Source organism: Rhagoletis zephyria, unplaced genomic scaffold, assembly GCF_001687245.7.
Source record: "Rhagoletis zephyria isolate East Lansing unplaced genomic scaffold, Rhagoletis_zephyria_1.1 Rzeph_scaffold_01819, whole genome shotgun sequence".
Taxonomy (NCBI): domain Eukaryota; kingdom Metazoa; phylum Arthropoda; class Insecta; order Diptera; family Tephritidae; genus Rhagoletis; species Rhagoletis zephyria.
The window spans coordinates 72382-89036 of NW_016158903.1; the positions used below are offsets into that span (position 1 = coordinate 72382).

Genomic DNA, 16655 nt, shown 5'->3' on the forward strand with positions numbered 1-16655 from the left:
GCCATTTCCTGCCGCCTAGCATGTAGTAGTTTATGTTACAATTATGTTGCTCGGTGCAGTTGTTGCTACTGTGTCCACTCCTCAGACAATTAAAACACAATCGTTTTTGCCGAACCAGACGCCATCGTTGACCCCACTGCATATCCAGAAACCTCTTGCACCTGCCTATTACGTGCTCGCCTTCACACACCACACATATGCTCCTACCGCGATTGCCACCGTTAAGGTCCTGGGTGTGAAAGAAGCGCGTTCGACCATCCGCACTTCCGCTCTGCCTGTGATCCGTGTTTGTATTAACACAAGCACTTGCCCCCAATCTCGAAAGCTCTTGCAATCAGTCGCTGAAATGGCGTATTTTCGGCCTCGGTACTATCGTCAAGGCATGCCGGGACCAGTCGATCCTCTTCTGCATTGGCAACTTCGCCAACAGTTCATCCATGAGTGTCGGGTTCGCTAGGTGATGATCACAATTAGCCGACTCCAAAAACGATGCTAAGTTTTGAACCTTAGTGGCGAATGGCACTATTCGCTTGATGAGGTTTTCATGTATTGGCGCAACATCTTGTATTTTCCCGATTTGACTTTTTACCAGCTGCTCTGGTCTACCGAAGCGATCTTCCAGGGTACTAATAACGCGAACGTTAGTACTATGAATTAAAATACATTCTACTACCTCTCTTACCTTTGTCGCTCACTGTAGCGATATTCATTCGTTGTTATAGTAAACACCTCTTTAAACATGGGCCAGTCTTCAGGATGCCCATCAAATTGTGGAAGATCGTACAGCTTACGACCTTGACCAGATCGAGTATCTGCCAATGTTCTCTTAAGATCGCTCAATACGTCCGCAAGCGAGCCGTTAAAGCTTTCAACTCCCACGTTGCTAGGTGCTCTAGAGGCTCCCGTTAATATTTCTTGCTGTCTTTTTTGGCTCCGCCTTAACTCCGCCTGTAGCTCCTGCTTCTGTTCAATATGCTTATAATAACCACGTTGACATCGATAACGTGGTGCTTTAATGATTGAACTTTCCGTGCTGGAAATTAACTTTTGCTACAACGCTGATGATGGAGCCGGTGAAATTCTGGAGGCTTAACTTGAAAATTATGTATGCCCTCGACGCTAGAACTTGTTGTACGCTTTAGTATGTATGCCACACCTTGATGGTGGAGCTTGTAGTGCACTGGCGCTTATGTATGTATGCATGCCACCCCTTGATGGTGGAACTTTCAAAATGCTGAAAAATATGTAGCTCGGAACTTTGACTAAACGCTGACCATGGGTTTCCAATGGTGTTTCATATAAGCGGACGTGTTGGATTCGTTTTATTTCCTTTAGGAAGTATACAATTATTAACAAATTATAAATAGACAATTACTTACACTTTGGTGTGTTCTCCCCGGTATATCAGTCACGAATGCCGCTATTTTCACAGCACATAATGGCTGAAACCTCGGTTACATTTTTTTGGCAAAGCGTTGCCACCTACATACATTTTTACAAAAATTCGGAATACATTTATGGTTGCCAACATACCAAATTACAAAATCTTTATATATAACCGCCAAACCGCGCCAACAAGGACTACAAAATGTAAGAGGCACCCCAGGCTTGGTTTCCGGTAAAATTAATTTTATTGACAATTACTTTAATACTACTTTAGGTTGGTTTTAAAAGTTGAATTGAATTAGTTTTATTTGTTACTTTTAAGTTCACATTTTAATAAAAGCGAGTTTATAGTTTTTAAGTCTTAAATTCACTTGATCTTAAATCTATTATGTATAATTAATAGAATAACACGCGAAATCAATCATTGGAATTTTCATTCGTACTGTCATCAGGTAACTTTAATTAAAATGGAAATTTAAGGCAATTCCCATTCGTACTGGCATTAGGTATGTAAATTAATAATGGAAATTTCTGCATCTTTTATAGCCCGAACCATGGTGAAATAAAAACAAGGGGACATCAGAAGCTGTTTTTGTACTATTTGTTGGCCCTCATACTCCGGTCATGTATTTGAGGTTAGTAGAAAAGGGAATATTTTGATACCCCTTACTACTTTTTAGTACTTTATTAAAATCGTAGTACTGCACGTTAGGTCAAATGATACATCTGGCTGTGCGAAAGTCCAATTTCGTAAAGGCAGTTTTACATTATTTTTTGTTGCCATTCTGTAGGGCATACTCCAAAATAACAGAAACCTAGTTTTGTAAAATAAAAAACACCGTTATACAGCAATAAACCAAAGTTACACTTTCAAAATGCTATTGATATGTTGTTTGCGCAACCGGTTTATTTTGTAAATTTCAAGTGCATTGTTTTTGTAAATTTCGAATAACTAAAGGAAAATTTTAAATGGGAAACAAAACTATATCTAAGTGAGAACCTAGGTCTCAATTCAAAAAAGTGACTTTTTATCATTTGTTTGCAAAAAACTGACTTATTTGCATAACCTCAAAAATTTTCTGATTTATTTCCGTTTATGATTTTATGTAAGCTTTTACAATTTTGTTTACTTTTGGCAGTTGAATTTGTTTCACTTATCTTGCCGTCTGTAGCCGTTTTCAAGAAAAACGGTTTTTTCTGGGCTATCATGCTATGACAAAAGGCAAGTTGTTTGAAGTTTGGCTGATTGGATGTTCAAAAAAAGAAAAGCCTTTTCGGTTGTCAACCATGTTGAAAAAAATTTGGTGCTGCTGATATTTGCGAAAGTTCCATGAAACTCTTAGAAGAAAAAACGCGTATTTTTTGCAATTATTTATCAAATAAATATGAAAATTATGGGAAACAATTTGGAAAGGATGCTAAAATATTTAAATCTGAAAACATAGCGTTTCTTGCTGATGAGGTTCTTTTCGAAATCAGAAAGCCAACTGTGTCGACCATCAGCCGGATTCTAACTTTCGCTATCGCTAAAGTGCTAAAATAGGATAGCTAACCTTTTTCCGAATGTTTAGCTATCTCCAACATTTTTTGGTGATAAATAATCCATTTTAATGGCGATAAATAGAGAAAATGGAAGTATGTGATAGCAAAAAAAAAATAGCAGCCTCAATTTGGATTACATTTCATATCCTGTAGCGTAGCCGAGGCTGTGTTACAAATACACTAGCGCCGATTCGCAAAGGCCATTGATGAGCAGCCTTCGCAAAAAGGCAAATCCTTGAGAGAATTTACGGACTTAAATTTCGAATTTGTTTTAATCAAAGTGAATAAAGCTTTGAACATTCTTTTAACAAATTAGTTTCATAAACATTCGTATTATTTTCAGGAAGTTACCAGCGGTTGTTGATAAATGTGTCACAAAGCACCATTTGTATTCTGAATATAAATAATATCGGTGGAAAATTTGGAAATACTGAAACCTCAAGTGAAAATGAAGTGTTTTATGAAGACTAACTGCTTTAGGAATCTCTCCTCAAGACATATCTGCGAGACATGTAGTAAATATTTTTCTTTTTTTAATTTAGGAATTTCCATAATGCCATAATTAATGGCTAGATGAAACCATTTATGTACATGTGACCATACTTATTTTATTATGTAGCTCATTTTAAAGGGGAGGGGGTTGAGTATGGTAAGAAAATAGCTTGTGTCAAAACCAAGCTAATGGGACAATGTTTTTGAGTACTACCTAAAAACATATACTCATCATTTTGAACATACAAAAAAGCAGTAAAGTCTGTTTTACGAAAGCCAAGTCTGTTTAACATTTTATTTACTGCCTTTACACTGGTTTTAACGTTTATCTTTTTACATTAAAATAATGCAATATTTTAGCTGCTATTAATTTCGCACAGAAAAAGTAATCATTTGACCTAATGTGTACTGGAGTGACAATAAATCAGCAATTATTTATTATTTAAATAATGAAACATAGACAGTAATTATTAGACATTAGGGTGTCATGCGATAATTTTTATTTCGAATTTAATTAGGTAAAAGACTAAAAAACTTTTGGAATCAAACACGTTTTTGTATGTGTTGATCCCTGCCCTACAAGAACAGTGACAGTCAATTGATAGATCATATGAGTTACAAAATTGATGCAAATTTCAGTCATTGCCTTAGAGCAAGTTTCCTTCAAATTATAAAGCGCAGTGTGCTAAATTTGACGGAAAAATTTGTGTACGTGTGATGCTGCATTATTTTCTAACTTATAAGTTATTACAAGCCATAAACAGATATCTGCACTGCTTACTCCAACAGAGTTCAGCACACGAGTTTTTATCATACAAGATGTAAACATTGACTAATCAACATTGATAGCATTGTCCGACAAGATTGACCCATCATAATTGATGAGTTACTCCGTCAGAATTGACCTCTCACAATTGATGTAAATATCAGTCAAGTGTGATCTTTCACGCTTGATGCAAATATCAGTCAAATGTGATCATTCATGCTTTATGGAAATATCAGTCAAGTGTGATCACTCACGCTTGATGCAAATACCAGTCAACTGTGATAATTCACGCTTGATATCAAAGCCTGTCATAAATGGTACAAATGTATGTACTAAACTTTTGATTTTTTCGTTTATTTTAGTATATTTTATAGACATTTAAAATAACTTATGTAGTTCAAACTTACGGTATTAAGAAAAAACCTATATATGTATATACATATGTAGAGTAGAGTGGTCTAAAAACAATAAAGTCGGAATTTTAAAGCCGCCACCCCCTAGGATTGTTCTGAACCGAAAAAAATCTACCTCTATTTATTTTATTTTGAAATCAAAAAATATTTAGGGAGTGCTCACAGCGCTCAAAGTTTTCCATGTATTTTATATGGGGAAAAAAAGAACTTTTCATAGAAATGATATAAAATTCTTGAAAATTGATATTTTTCGGTCGGAAAACTGTGGTTCTCTTCAGGAGACTTCCAATATTAATATCCAATTGTGTATTTAACCATGTTCTAGTATTAAAGATTTTTTATTCGTCCCCCCATTTAATTTTCTTTGCGGTTTTGGAGGACCTATAAAATATAGTTAGCATGAAAAAATGGTTAATGAAACAATTGGGCATTATTACTGGGAATTTTCTGAAGATCAGCAAAGTTCTGCGTTTGAAAAATAATGATTTTCCAGAATTCTACACTATATCTACGAAAAGTTGTTTTTTCCCCATATAAAATACATGGAAACCTTGAGCGCTTTGAGCACTCCCTAATTTTTTTTTTCAAATTAAAAAAATAGGGGTATATTTTCTTTCGGTATAGAACAATCCTAGGCGGTGGCGGCATTAAAAATCCGACCTCATTTTTTCACATACATTTTTGGACCACTTTAATGTAGAGTAAAAAAAATATGAGTTCAACTGGGCAGTTAGACGAAATGAAAATGTAAAAACGGGATGTCGAGTTTAAATAGCGGCAAATCAACTGCACTTGATAGTAGATGGTTGAATAAGGAAAATGAATTAGCAACAAGAGTTTACGGGATGTACATAGCTCAGTGGTTAACGCTTCTGACTTTGAACATCGATTACGCAGGTTCGATCCCTGCTGAAGTCTAGAAAAAAGAAGTCTGATGAGGAGATGTGGTGATCTTCGAAATAGCTGCTATAACTTCTACCGCTTCGACTTTGTTGCTTTTTCAATTTTTCCTTATAAACAATCGTCGTACAAAGCTCAATAAAAATACGAAAAATTAAATGTTAATAAGCCACAATAACATTGACAAAAAAAAAAATTAATTAATTAATTCAAGTGCACAGTTGAACAAAATGAAATAGAATAAAACATTTTTCGCTAATAAAGGCGAATCATGTATAAACTGAAAATTAAGTTTTCATTTCATGTTATTTAAAAAAAATGATGGTGTAGTAAAACTAGATGAAAATTTAACTGTAAAAATAATCTTAAATCTACTTATTTTCCTTGGGTTTTTGTTTAAACATTTTTTCTGGTGAACACGGTGGTGGCTTAACTCAACTGCCTTTTTTATGGCCTTTTCAAACTCCATCGTGCCTTGTTTTTTAAAAATATCTACTTAAATATAAGAGAAAGATATTCAAAGATAAACATAAATATTTACCTCGGAAAATTTTGTCCACTAGCAACAATTTTCTCCCACGTACCGTCCCAGTTGTAGAGCTCCAGTACATCGTCAGAAAAAATGCTCCGGATAACTCTGCTTAAGTTCTCAGACAAACCCTTTATTTTGTGGATAAACGTAATCTAGAAAATAATTGCTAAGAATTAAATTCGTAAATAGGTATGCAATCATACATTTATGTAATTTTTTACCATTGCTTGCGCGTATTCTGGCTCTTTTAATTTTTCTTCGATTTCTATTACAGCGCTGGAAGACTGTAGTGGTAAGGAACTTGCGACGTCATCCAAGTTACCATCTTGAATTTCACCGGTCATTCTACAAACAGACCTCTCGATTTTTTTCGCCACGACTTTACACTCTCGCAATGGCTTAGTCTGAGCTTCCATTTCGCATTTGGCACGCATTTATTTCATCTAAGCTCCTAGCTATGCGACTAAATTCTGATGGGACATAATTAGCAATAAAATATAATTTTTCATTTATGTTTGTTACTTTCGCTCTTTTAATAATAAATTTAAGAATTTTTTTAATAACCCCCAAGTCTACTAAGTGCATGCTGTCTAGGGGGAATTGTGTCACCATTCTAAAGTCTGTTACTTCTAAAATGTTCAGTTTTTTAATTTTTTTGTGTAACCTTATAGACCGCAAAATTTCGTATAATAAAAACTCAATTTGTTTGTTTGTTGTAAATTGGGTTTTTAATTGTTTTTCACCGATGCATTTCGGTTGACAACTGAGCAACCATCATCAGCCAGCATCAAGTGAACACTAATCAAGACGACAAAAGTAGACAGGGCAATAGAAACATAATAGATGCTTACAATTATACATACATACATAAATACATGTCCAAACAATAATATGTGTGAAAAAGCAAGTTACATTAGAATTGTAAACAAAGCGAGACAATTGGAAGTTCTGTATAAACAAATAAACAAACATTTAGTTTTTGATACAATTAAATAGAGGAGATTCAATTGCACCGGGTTCTAGATTCATTAAGTTATCATTAATAGCAGGGACGTGAACCGGATGAAAAATTTGGTCGGTTCGGTTAAGCGGTTCGAACCGTTTTTGCACTTTTGGATTTGTTCGTCAAAGCGGTTTTCATGGTCTTTGAACCGGGGTTTCGGTTCGGTTCAACGGTTCGAAAAACAAAAAAAATAACGCGCAAGTTTAAGTGTCAAGTGTCAAGTGCAACAGCGCGCAAGGTTAAGGGTCAAGTGTCTGTCAAATGAGATGGGTTGCCTTTACATTTGATATTGTCACATGCTAAAAAAACATGGTAGGTTTACCAAAAAGAAAACAAAGTGGGTACATTTATCTATTGAAAATTGGTTGAAATGAACCTTTAAACCTTTAGGAACGTGGTTCGGTTTTCGGTTCGGATCAACCATTTGTGGAAAATTTCGGTTCGGTTAAGGGTTCAGTTAATTAATAGAAAAAAGCGGTTTTCCGGTTCAAACCCGGTCCGGTTCAAAACCGGTTCACGTCCCTGATTAATAGCGATGAAAAGGGATTCATAGGCATCTAGTTTAGCTGGGGTTTTAACGTGTTTAAGTAAACGAACGTTTTCTTCCATGGATATTGTGGTGTGAGAGCGAGAATTGTTTAAATCCAATGCATGCGCGGCGATAGCATTGTCCATCTTTTTCAGCCGTACAGCACGCAGGTGTTCCTCGATTCGAGCACGCAGCGCCCTCCTTATTTGTCCAATGTATTTACAGCCGCAATGCGAACAAGTTACTTCGTATACTCCACTTTGATCTTCTATCGGCAACTTGTCTTTCGTTGAACCAAGCGCGAATCTTAGTTTATTGTTGTTTGTGTATACGATTTGCAAATTAGATTTTTCGAAGGTGTGTTTCAATGTGTTGGTGATGGCAGGAGCATAAGGTAAGGAAACGCGATGTTATTCTGATGATAGTGCGATGTTATTTTGTGAGAAGAGTGTGCTTTCTTTCTAAAATGTTCTTTTTTGTTTAAATTCTCCACTGTGATGATAAAGATTAGATCGAGATTGGAAAGAAAAATCAGTCCTAAGTGCTCCAACTTGTTTTGAAAAGCAAACCCTGTTATTTTTAAATTTCCCTTCCTGGCAGCATTTGGCACATCCGTTTTTCCCATTATGTCCAATAACACGAGTTAAAAATGCCCTAGCGGGAGAGTCACTTGAAAATAAAAGCACGTTCAATTTTAAACGCCTTAGATTAAAGCCAACTTGAATTCCATTTGTTCTAAGTAATTTCACTTCAGCACAAAAATCAGTCATGAAACTGTCTATATTTTGTGGTTTCTTGAAACCGGAAAAGCAACCTATCATAAAAGGGCTGGCATTAGGAATACCCACTATAGCTCCAAGGATTGGCCAAAGAACACGATTTGAGCTTTTGAACAAATTTAAGCCGTCGACCCCCACGTCAATTAAAACTTCCTTATTTTGTAAATAAGCAAAACTATTAGACTGAAAATAGTTTTGAATTCCTAAGTATAGGAATTCACCTCCAGGAATCGCTCCAACATTAATTTTTTCTCTGCTTCTGTTGAAAAGAGCTTTAGCAGACATCGGCAAATCAATTTTTTTTTTTTGTGAGACCTTATACGTAACAGCCCACGACATAATTTCTTCACAGCTATCTACACTTGTATGTGGGGGCGAAGGATTGTAAAAACAGTCTGATTCCGATTTGGATGATTCTGAATATTCAATATACTCTCGGGACTCTTGTTCGGACAAGTCCAACCCTTCAATATTTCCCCCCGCTGAGAACAAAATTTTCGGCGGTTCATTTGAACTGCAAGCACCACCACTTTCCACGTTCACTTTTTCAACACTTTTTGCACATTCCATTTCTGTTTGAGCTCGATTTTTTTTCACGGTGGATTCGGAAATCCTTTTTGCTTTGCTCATAGCATCTTAATTTTTTTCCACAGCAGTTTCAATAGCAAGCGTCACATGGTTTTGCGTCTTTCTTTTTTCCTGTTGATGTGCGCATTTGTACTTCTTCAGAACCAAGTACTTTATAATATGGTTTTATGTATTACGTTTATATTAAAAAAAAGGCGTGAGTACTAGGTACTCATGAAATTTTATGTGTAAACATATGCGAACGGCAAAGCATAAAAGTACGTTTACATACATGATTCAATAATGAAAGGTTTTGTAAGCAAAACTTTCAATCGCTCTAATTTTATCAATGACACTCCCACCCTACTCCCAAAAACAAAAACAGCGTTATTTCTTTTCCAAATTTCTTTGCAAGTTTTAAGAACATTTTTAAATTTTTAGTAGTGAAATTTTTACTTTTTAAATTTGAAGAAATGTTTGTTCTTCATTCACTGCCGACAACAAGACAAAATGGGTAAGAATCGTTGGACTACAGAAATTCAATGTAGGCTAAAGAGACGAAATTCCCTTAAATGCCGAAATATATTTGTCGATATTCGTGGGGACCTCTTGATTCTGCCAAGTCGCTGTAAAGTAAAGTGCGCAATGGTTCTGGTGAATGAGCCAACGAATGTATTTAGGTATTGTCCTCCACAACACAATCTTGGTATCGCCGGATGAGACTTTGACGCAATATAATATTGCCAAACCGCGTCCAAGGGCCCAATCGTCACACGACAGCCCGGTTTAGTCAATGGCGCGATGTAATTGCACACTTACGGCACTACTCATTTGACGATGCAGATCACGTACCCTGTCTCAGTCGTTCAGTAGCTGCTCGTTCTCTTTATTCTTCCTGAGTTCGTCCGGCACGTATCGCCAATTGCGGCTGTGTAAGCCAATGATTAACATTCTGACAGTTGCAATTATTATATTGCGCAATTATTATATTTATTATAACTCACATTAATTGATTAATCGCACAATCCGCTTTTAAGATCTCGGCGCTAAAAATTAAATAAAAACCTATAATAAGGCGAGATCAGCTATTTCCACAATTTCTTCAAAATCACCTATAGCGTCTGAATGATATACATTTCTATTGTTGTCATATTTAAGCAATTCAACCTTGATAACATACTAGAGGTATTCTCCAAATCTTGCACAGCCATTGCATGTAGCACGGAGTGCATGGATTGCATAACTTGCAAACACACAACTAGAAAATACTTGAGAAACAACATTTCCTATCGCTGCAAAATATGCAACGTCGAAACCCATGTATATATTTTGCGAAATAGCATAACAAGATAAATGCGACCCTGTGCTAGTTGTTTTGTTGTTGGAATTGCTACATATTTCCCTTATTCCCCTCATCTCGCTCACTTCATTTTTTTTTGCTGTCTCTTGTTATTGTATTTGATACATAATTTCGCTGCTTGCTACCACTTTGCAATGGGGTGCTCTCGTACTCTTCGAAATTTGGAACAGTATTTTTGCATTTCGTGCAATCCGTGCATCGTGCAAGACTTCGAGGATACCCCTACTGTTTGATATTCAAAATTCTTCAGAGTCGGATGGAATGGTTCTGAGAAAAGTTATTCCATGGGAAAGTCAAAAGATTTAAATATTCCGTTTCCGCTGCTTTCCTTTCCTTTAAAGTCAAATAGTGAATTGGTAGGTCCCTGAAACTCGCTCTCTTGGGATTCACACACTTTTCTGGTGACAAAATCAAAGCTTTTTTATAAGTATTTAATTGACTAGGTAATCGTTTCAAAAGTACTTCGATTAGGGTGATTAAACATTTTTGACAGCCTTTTAATATGCTTCTTAAGTAAAGTTTATCACGCAGTTCATTAGCCTCTTCTATAAAATTATCGTGGAAAACTAAGTTTTGTATATTTTTATAATTGGAAAAAATTTATTTGAAGGGAAAAATCACCAAAAATCGCCAATGGCGATTCCCTAAATTTTTACGCGCGACATCGCGAAATCGCCAAATCTGGACATTCTGCATCTGGCAAACAAATACAACAACAAAAAAGCTCAAAGTGGACCATCCATTCTCGAGTTATGCACCGTCTGACGTACGCAGGTTTGGTATATACATACATACATATTTATATTTACATACATATATTTATTTTTAATAACAATCTTTATTATATTCGATGTAAATAAGCTTGTTTAAATTAAATAATTAAATCAAATTCTTTTTATGGAATTTTAGGAAGTGTGATTAAATTCTTCCCGTTTTTCTCCTGCTTCCATAAACCATCCCTGTGGATGGGAGTGTCAAATTTTAGAAACAAGCTACTTACAAAACCTTTAATAATTGAATCATGGTTTACATATAAATATAATCTCAAGCAAAGCTCGTTAGCTGTCAAATTGGTTGTGCTTGTTATTCACACAACTCGAGGAAAAGTTAAACTTCTTCTCTGTGCCACCGTGGTCACTTTCTTCTTCAACACATATTATGCCATTTCAATATATTTTAACTGAATATTTTATTAAAAATGCCTTTACAAACCTATTTTCCTTACTAGCGTCAATTTTTGTTTACTTTAACATTTGACATTCCTCCTCTTCCTCGCAAGTATAATCGATAAAACTAGGTTGGACACCAAAAAGTTATCGGTTTAATCTGAGATATTTTGAATTATAATTTTGCATGGCTAATCTCTTTTTCTAATAACAGATTAGGGAGTTAAGCTCGAAAATTAGGATAATCTTTTTATATGTAAAGCTGTTATAAGGCGATTCAGTTACATACATACAAATGTAGGTTAGGTTAGAAATTAAACATTAATTTCACTTAATTTTATTCATTCTGCTAATTTAATTTTTGTATTCATTTTCATTTTTAATTCTTTCAATACATGAAATTATCGGTATGATTGATAAAATATGATACTTATATATATACTTGTGACTCAAGGACGTTAAAATATCTTGGAAACACCGCATCAGTTATTGTTTTTGAGCTTATAGTTTGAGCATTTCTATTTGTATATATTCCTAAATTTAGTTTTTCTTTTCGGAATATAATCTGAGCGATTTTTGGGAGAGCTGTGTAGAGATTGAAGTTGCAGGATTTTACCCGATGCTTTTTTGTTTCGTACGTTTTGCTGTTACTCACTTTTTACTCTCACGTCAGAGAGTGATTTTGCTGTTTGACCTTTATCCAGGATTTTACACGAAAAGTATTGGATCAGAGCTATTATATCATCCATACATATGCATATTATACATACATATATTCATGTATATTCATCAGTTATCAACGGTCCCAGTTAAAATGATTTCAGTATTTTTTTAAATTTTCGCCTTGCTTTTTTATCAAAATAGACTACTAAACCTATGCCTAAAACCATCTACGAATATCAAAACCAGGGCATGAATCACGTATGACGACAATCGTCTGAACGATATCGTGTCGAGATTGTCTTGCTTCATAAAAATCAAAAATTGTTTGATCGTTTGTGCGATATCGTCAACTCGATTCCAGTTTTGCTTCACGTAACAGTAACAGTAATACGTAACAGCAACACAAATGCATAAATCAGTGTTTTGACAACATCGTTTTGTCAGTATCGTTTGAACGATTCATGCCCAGTTGCAACAAATCAGTCCATACATATTTATGTACATATATAGATACAAAGCCGTATGCATGTGCGGAGTTTAAATAATCGGAAGTAATAATCAATTGTAGCGCATTTCCTCCTAAATTTATGCAACCATTTAAAAGCAAACACAGGGTGCTTCTAATGAAAATACAAATTTTATGCTGAAATACACATGCTAAGCCCTTCGAAATTTTTGCTGGGATATGCGTTACAGCTTCGCAAATTTTACCCCTACCGAAACCCGAAAGCCGCCACCCCCTAGGATTGTTCTGAACCGAAAAAAATCTACCTCTATTTATTTTATTTTGAAATCAAAAAATATTTAGGGAGTGCTCACAGCGCTCAAAGTTTTCCATGTATTTTATATGGGGAAAAAAAGAACTTTTCATAGAAATGATATAAAGTTCTTGAAAATTAATATTTTTCGGTCGGAAAACTGTGGTTCTCTTCAGGAGACTTCCAATATTAATATCCAATTGTTTATTTAACCATGTTCTAATATTAAAGATTTTTTATTCGTCCCCCATTGAATTTTCTTTGCGGTTTTGGAGGACCTATAAAATATAGTTAGCATGAAAAAATGGTTAATGAAACAATTGGGCATTATTTTCTGAAGATAAGCAAAGTTCTCCGTTTGAAAAATAATGATTTTCCAGAACCCTACACTATTTCTACGAAAAGTTGTTTTTTCCCCATATAAAATACATGGAAACCTTGAGCGCTTTGAGCCCTCCCTAATTTTTTTTTTTATTTCAAAATAAAAAAATAGGGGTATATTTTCTTTCGGTATAGAACAATCCTAGGCGGTAGCGGCATTAAAAATCCGACCTAATTTTTTCAAATACATTTTTGGACCACTTTAATGTAGAGTAAAAAAAATATGAGTTCAACTGGGCAGTTAAACAACATGAAAATGTAAAAACGGGATGTACATAGCTCAGTGGTTAACGCTTCTGACTTTGATCATCGATTACGCAGGTTCGATCCCTGCTGAAGTCTAGAAAAAAGAAGTCTGATAAGGAGATGTGGTGATCTCCGAAATAGCTGCTATAACTTCTACCGCTTAGACTTTGTTGCTTTTTCAGTTTTTCCTAATAAACAATCGTGGTANGTTTTCATTTCATGTTATTTAAAAAAAATGATGGTGTAGTAAAACTAGATGAAAATTTAACTGTAAAAATAACCTTAAATCTACTTATTTTCCTTGGGTTTTTGTTTAAATATTTTTTCTGGTGAACGCGGTGGTGGCTTAACTCAACTGCCTTTTTTATGGCCTTTTCAAACTCCATCGTGCCTTGTTTTTTAAAAACATCTACTTAAATATAAGAGGAAGTGATAAAGAAAGATATTCAAAGATAAACATAAATATTTACCTCGCAAAATTTTGTCCACTAGCAACAATTTTCTCCCACGTACCGTCCCAGTTGTAGAGCTCCAGCACATCGTCAGAAAAAATGCTCCGGATAACTCTGCTTAAGTTCTCAGACAAACCCTTTATTTTGTGGATAAACGTAATCTAGAAAATAATTGTTAAGAATTAAATTCGTAAATAGGTATGCAATCATACATTTATGTAATTTTTTACCATTGCTTGCGCGTATTCTGGCTCTTTTAATTTTTGTTCGATTTCTATTACAGCGCTGGAGGACTGTAGTGGTAAGGAACTTGCGACGTCATTCAAGTTACCATCTTGAATTTCACCGGTCATTCTAAGAACAGACCTCTCGATTTTTTTCGCCACGACTTTACACTCTCGCAATGGCTTATTCTGAGCTTCCATTTCGCATTTGGCACGCATTTATTTCATCTAAGCTCCTAGCTATGCGACTAAATTCTGATGGGACATAATTAGCAATAAAATATAATTTTTCATTTATGTTTGTTACTTTCGCTCTTTTAATAATAAATTTAAGAATTTTTTTAGTAACCCCTAAGTCTACTAAGTGCATGCTGTCAGGGGGAATTGTGTCACCATTCTAAAGTCTGTTACTTCTAAAATGTTCAGTTTTTTAATTTTTTTGTGTAACCTTATAGACCGCAAAATTTCGTATAATAAAAACTCAATTTGTTTGTTTGTTGTAAATTGGGGTTTTAATTGTTTTTCACCGATGCATTTCGGTTGACAACTGAGCAACCATCATCAGCCAGCGTCAAGTGAACACTAATCAAGACGACAAAAGTAGACAGGGCAATAGAAACATAATAGATGCTTACAATTATACATACATACAAGTTACATTAGAATTGACATTGAAGTTACATTAGAGAGACAGTTGGAAGTTCTGTATAAACATATAAACAAACATTTAGTTTTTGATACAATTAAATAGAGGAGATTCAATTGCACCGTGTTCTAGATTCATTAAGTTATCATTAATAGCGTTGAAAAGGGATTCATAGGCATCTAGTTTAGCTGGGGTTTTAACGTGTTTAAGTAAACGAACGTTTTCTTCCATGGATATTGTGTTGTGAGAGCGAGAATTGTTTAGGTCCAATGCATGCGCGGCGATAGCATTGTCCATCTTTTTCAGCCGTACAGCACGCAGGTGTTCCTCGATTCGAGCACGCAGCGCCCTCCTTATTTGTCCAATGTATTTACAGCCGCAATGCGAACAAGTTACTTCGTATACTCCACTTTGATCTTCTATCGGCAACTTGTCTTTCGTTGAACCAAGCGCGAATCTTAGTTTATTGTTGTTTGTGTATACGATTTGCAAATTAGATTTTTCGAAGGTGTGTTTCAATGTGTTGGTGATGGCAGGAGCATAAGGTAAGGAAACGCGATGTTATTCTGATGATAGTGCGATGTTATTTTGTGAGAAGAGTGTGCTTTCTTTCTAAAATGTTCTTTTTTGTTTAAATTCTCCACTGTGATGATAAAGATTAGATCGAGATTGGAAAGAAAATCAGTCCTGAATGCTCCAACTTGTTTTGAAAAGCAAACCCTGTTTTTTTTAAATTTCCCTTCCTGGCAGCATTTGGGACATCCGTTTTTCCCATTATGTCCAATAACACGAGTTAAAAATGACCTAGCTGGAGAGTCACATGAAAAAAAAAGCACGTTAAATTTTAAACGCCTTAGATTAAAGCCAACTTGAATTCCATTTGTTCTAAGTAATTTCACTTCAGCACAAAAATCTGTCATGAAACTGTCTATATTTTGTGGTTTCTTGAAACCGGAAAAGCAACCTATCATAAAAGGGCTGGCATTAGGAATACCCACTATAGCTCCAAGGATTGGCCAAAGAACACGATTTGAGCTTTTGAACAAATTTAAGCCGTCGACCCCCACGTCAATTAAAACTTCCTTATTTTGTAAATAAGCAAAACTATTAGACTGAAAATAGTTTTGAATTCCTAAGTATAGGAATTCACCTCCAGGAATCGCTCCAACATTAATTTTTTCTCTGCTTCTGTTGAAAAGAGCTTTTGCAGACATCGACAAATCAATTTTTTTTTTTTTTGTGAGACCTTATACGTAACAGCCCACGACATAATTTCTTCACAGCTATCTACACTTGTATGTGGGGGCGAAGGATTGTAAAAAAAGTCTGATTCCGATTTGGACAATTCTGAATATTCAATATACTCTCCGGACTCTTGTTCGGACAAGCCCAACCCTTCAATATTTCCCCCCGCTGAGAACGAAATTTTCGGCGGTTCATTTGAACTGTACCACCACTTTCCACGTTCACTTTTTCAACACTTTTTGCACATTCCATTTCTGTTTGAGCTCGAATTTTTTTCACGGTGGATTCGGAAATCCTTTTTGCTTTGCTCATAGCATCTTAATTTTTTCCACAGCAGTTTCAATCGCAAGCGTCACATGGTTTTGCGTCTTTCTTTTTCCTGTTGATGTGCGCATTTGTACTTCTTCAGAACCAAGTACTTTATAATACGGTTTCATGTATTACGTTTATATTAAAAAAAAGGCGTGAGTACTAGGTACTCATGAAATTTGATGTGTAAACATATGCGAACGGCAAAGCATAAAAGTACGTTTACATACATGATTCAATAATGAAAGGTTTTGTAAGCAAAACTTTCAATCGCTCTAATTTTATCAATGACACTC

The 16655-nt window shown here is 35.2% G+C and overlaps 2 protein-coding genes across 2 annotated transcripts; both read right to left on the reverse strand.

Annotated features, from left to right (window-relative positions):
• Positions 1-306: 306 nt before the first annotated feature.
• LOC108365255 (uncharacterized) lies at positions 307-745 on the reverse strand. The gene is made up of 2 exons (XM_017619246.1): positions 683-745; positions 307-626 (listed from the first exon to the last, which is right to left on the reverse strand). The coding sequence occupies exons 1-2, from the start codon at positions 739-741 to the stop codon at positions 335-337; spliced, it is 351 nt and encodes a 116-aa protein (XP_017474735.1). The 5' UTR covers positions 742-745; the 3' UTR covers positions 307-334.
• Positions 746-6245: 5500 nt separating this feature from the next.
• LOC108365254 (uncharacterized) lies at positions 6246-14409 on the reverse strand. The gene is made up of 3 exons (XM_017619245.1): positions 14166-14409; positions 13954-14096; positions 6246-6501 (listed from the first exon to the last, which is right to left on the reverse strand). Exons 1-3 carry the CDS (start codon positions 14376-14378, stop codon positions 6495-6497), a joined length of 363 nt encoding a protein of 120 aa, XP_017474734.1. The 5' UTR covers positions 14379-14409; the 3' UTR covers positions 6246-6494.
• Positions 14410-16655: the final 2246 nt, after the last annotated feature.

What these genes read in the sequence shown, in the direction of transcription:
- LOC108365254 (XM_017619245.1), bottom strand. Translation starts at nt 14,378, where the DNA reads ATGCGTGCCAAATGCGAAATGGAAGCTCAGAATAAGCCATTGCGAGAG. An exon ending in CAGAATACGCGCAAGCAATG is followed by an intron (nt 14,097 to 14,165) that starts GTAAAAAATTAC and finishes ATTATTTTCTAG; the next exon opens with ATTACGTTTATCCACAAAAT.
- LOC108365255 (XM_017619246.1), bottom strand. Translation starts at nt 741, where the DNA reads ATGTTTAAAGAGGTGTTTACTATAACAACGAATGAATATCGCTACAGT. An exon ending in CGCTACAGTGAGCGACAAAG is followed by an intron (nt 627 to 682) that starts GTAAGAGAGGTA and finishes TCGCGTTATTAG; the next exon opens with TACCCTGGAAGATCGCTTCG.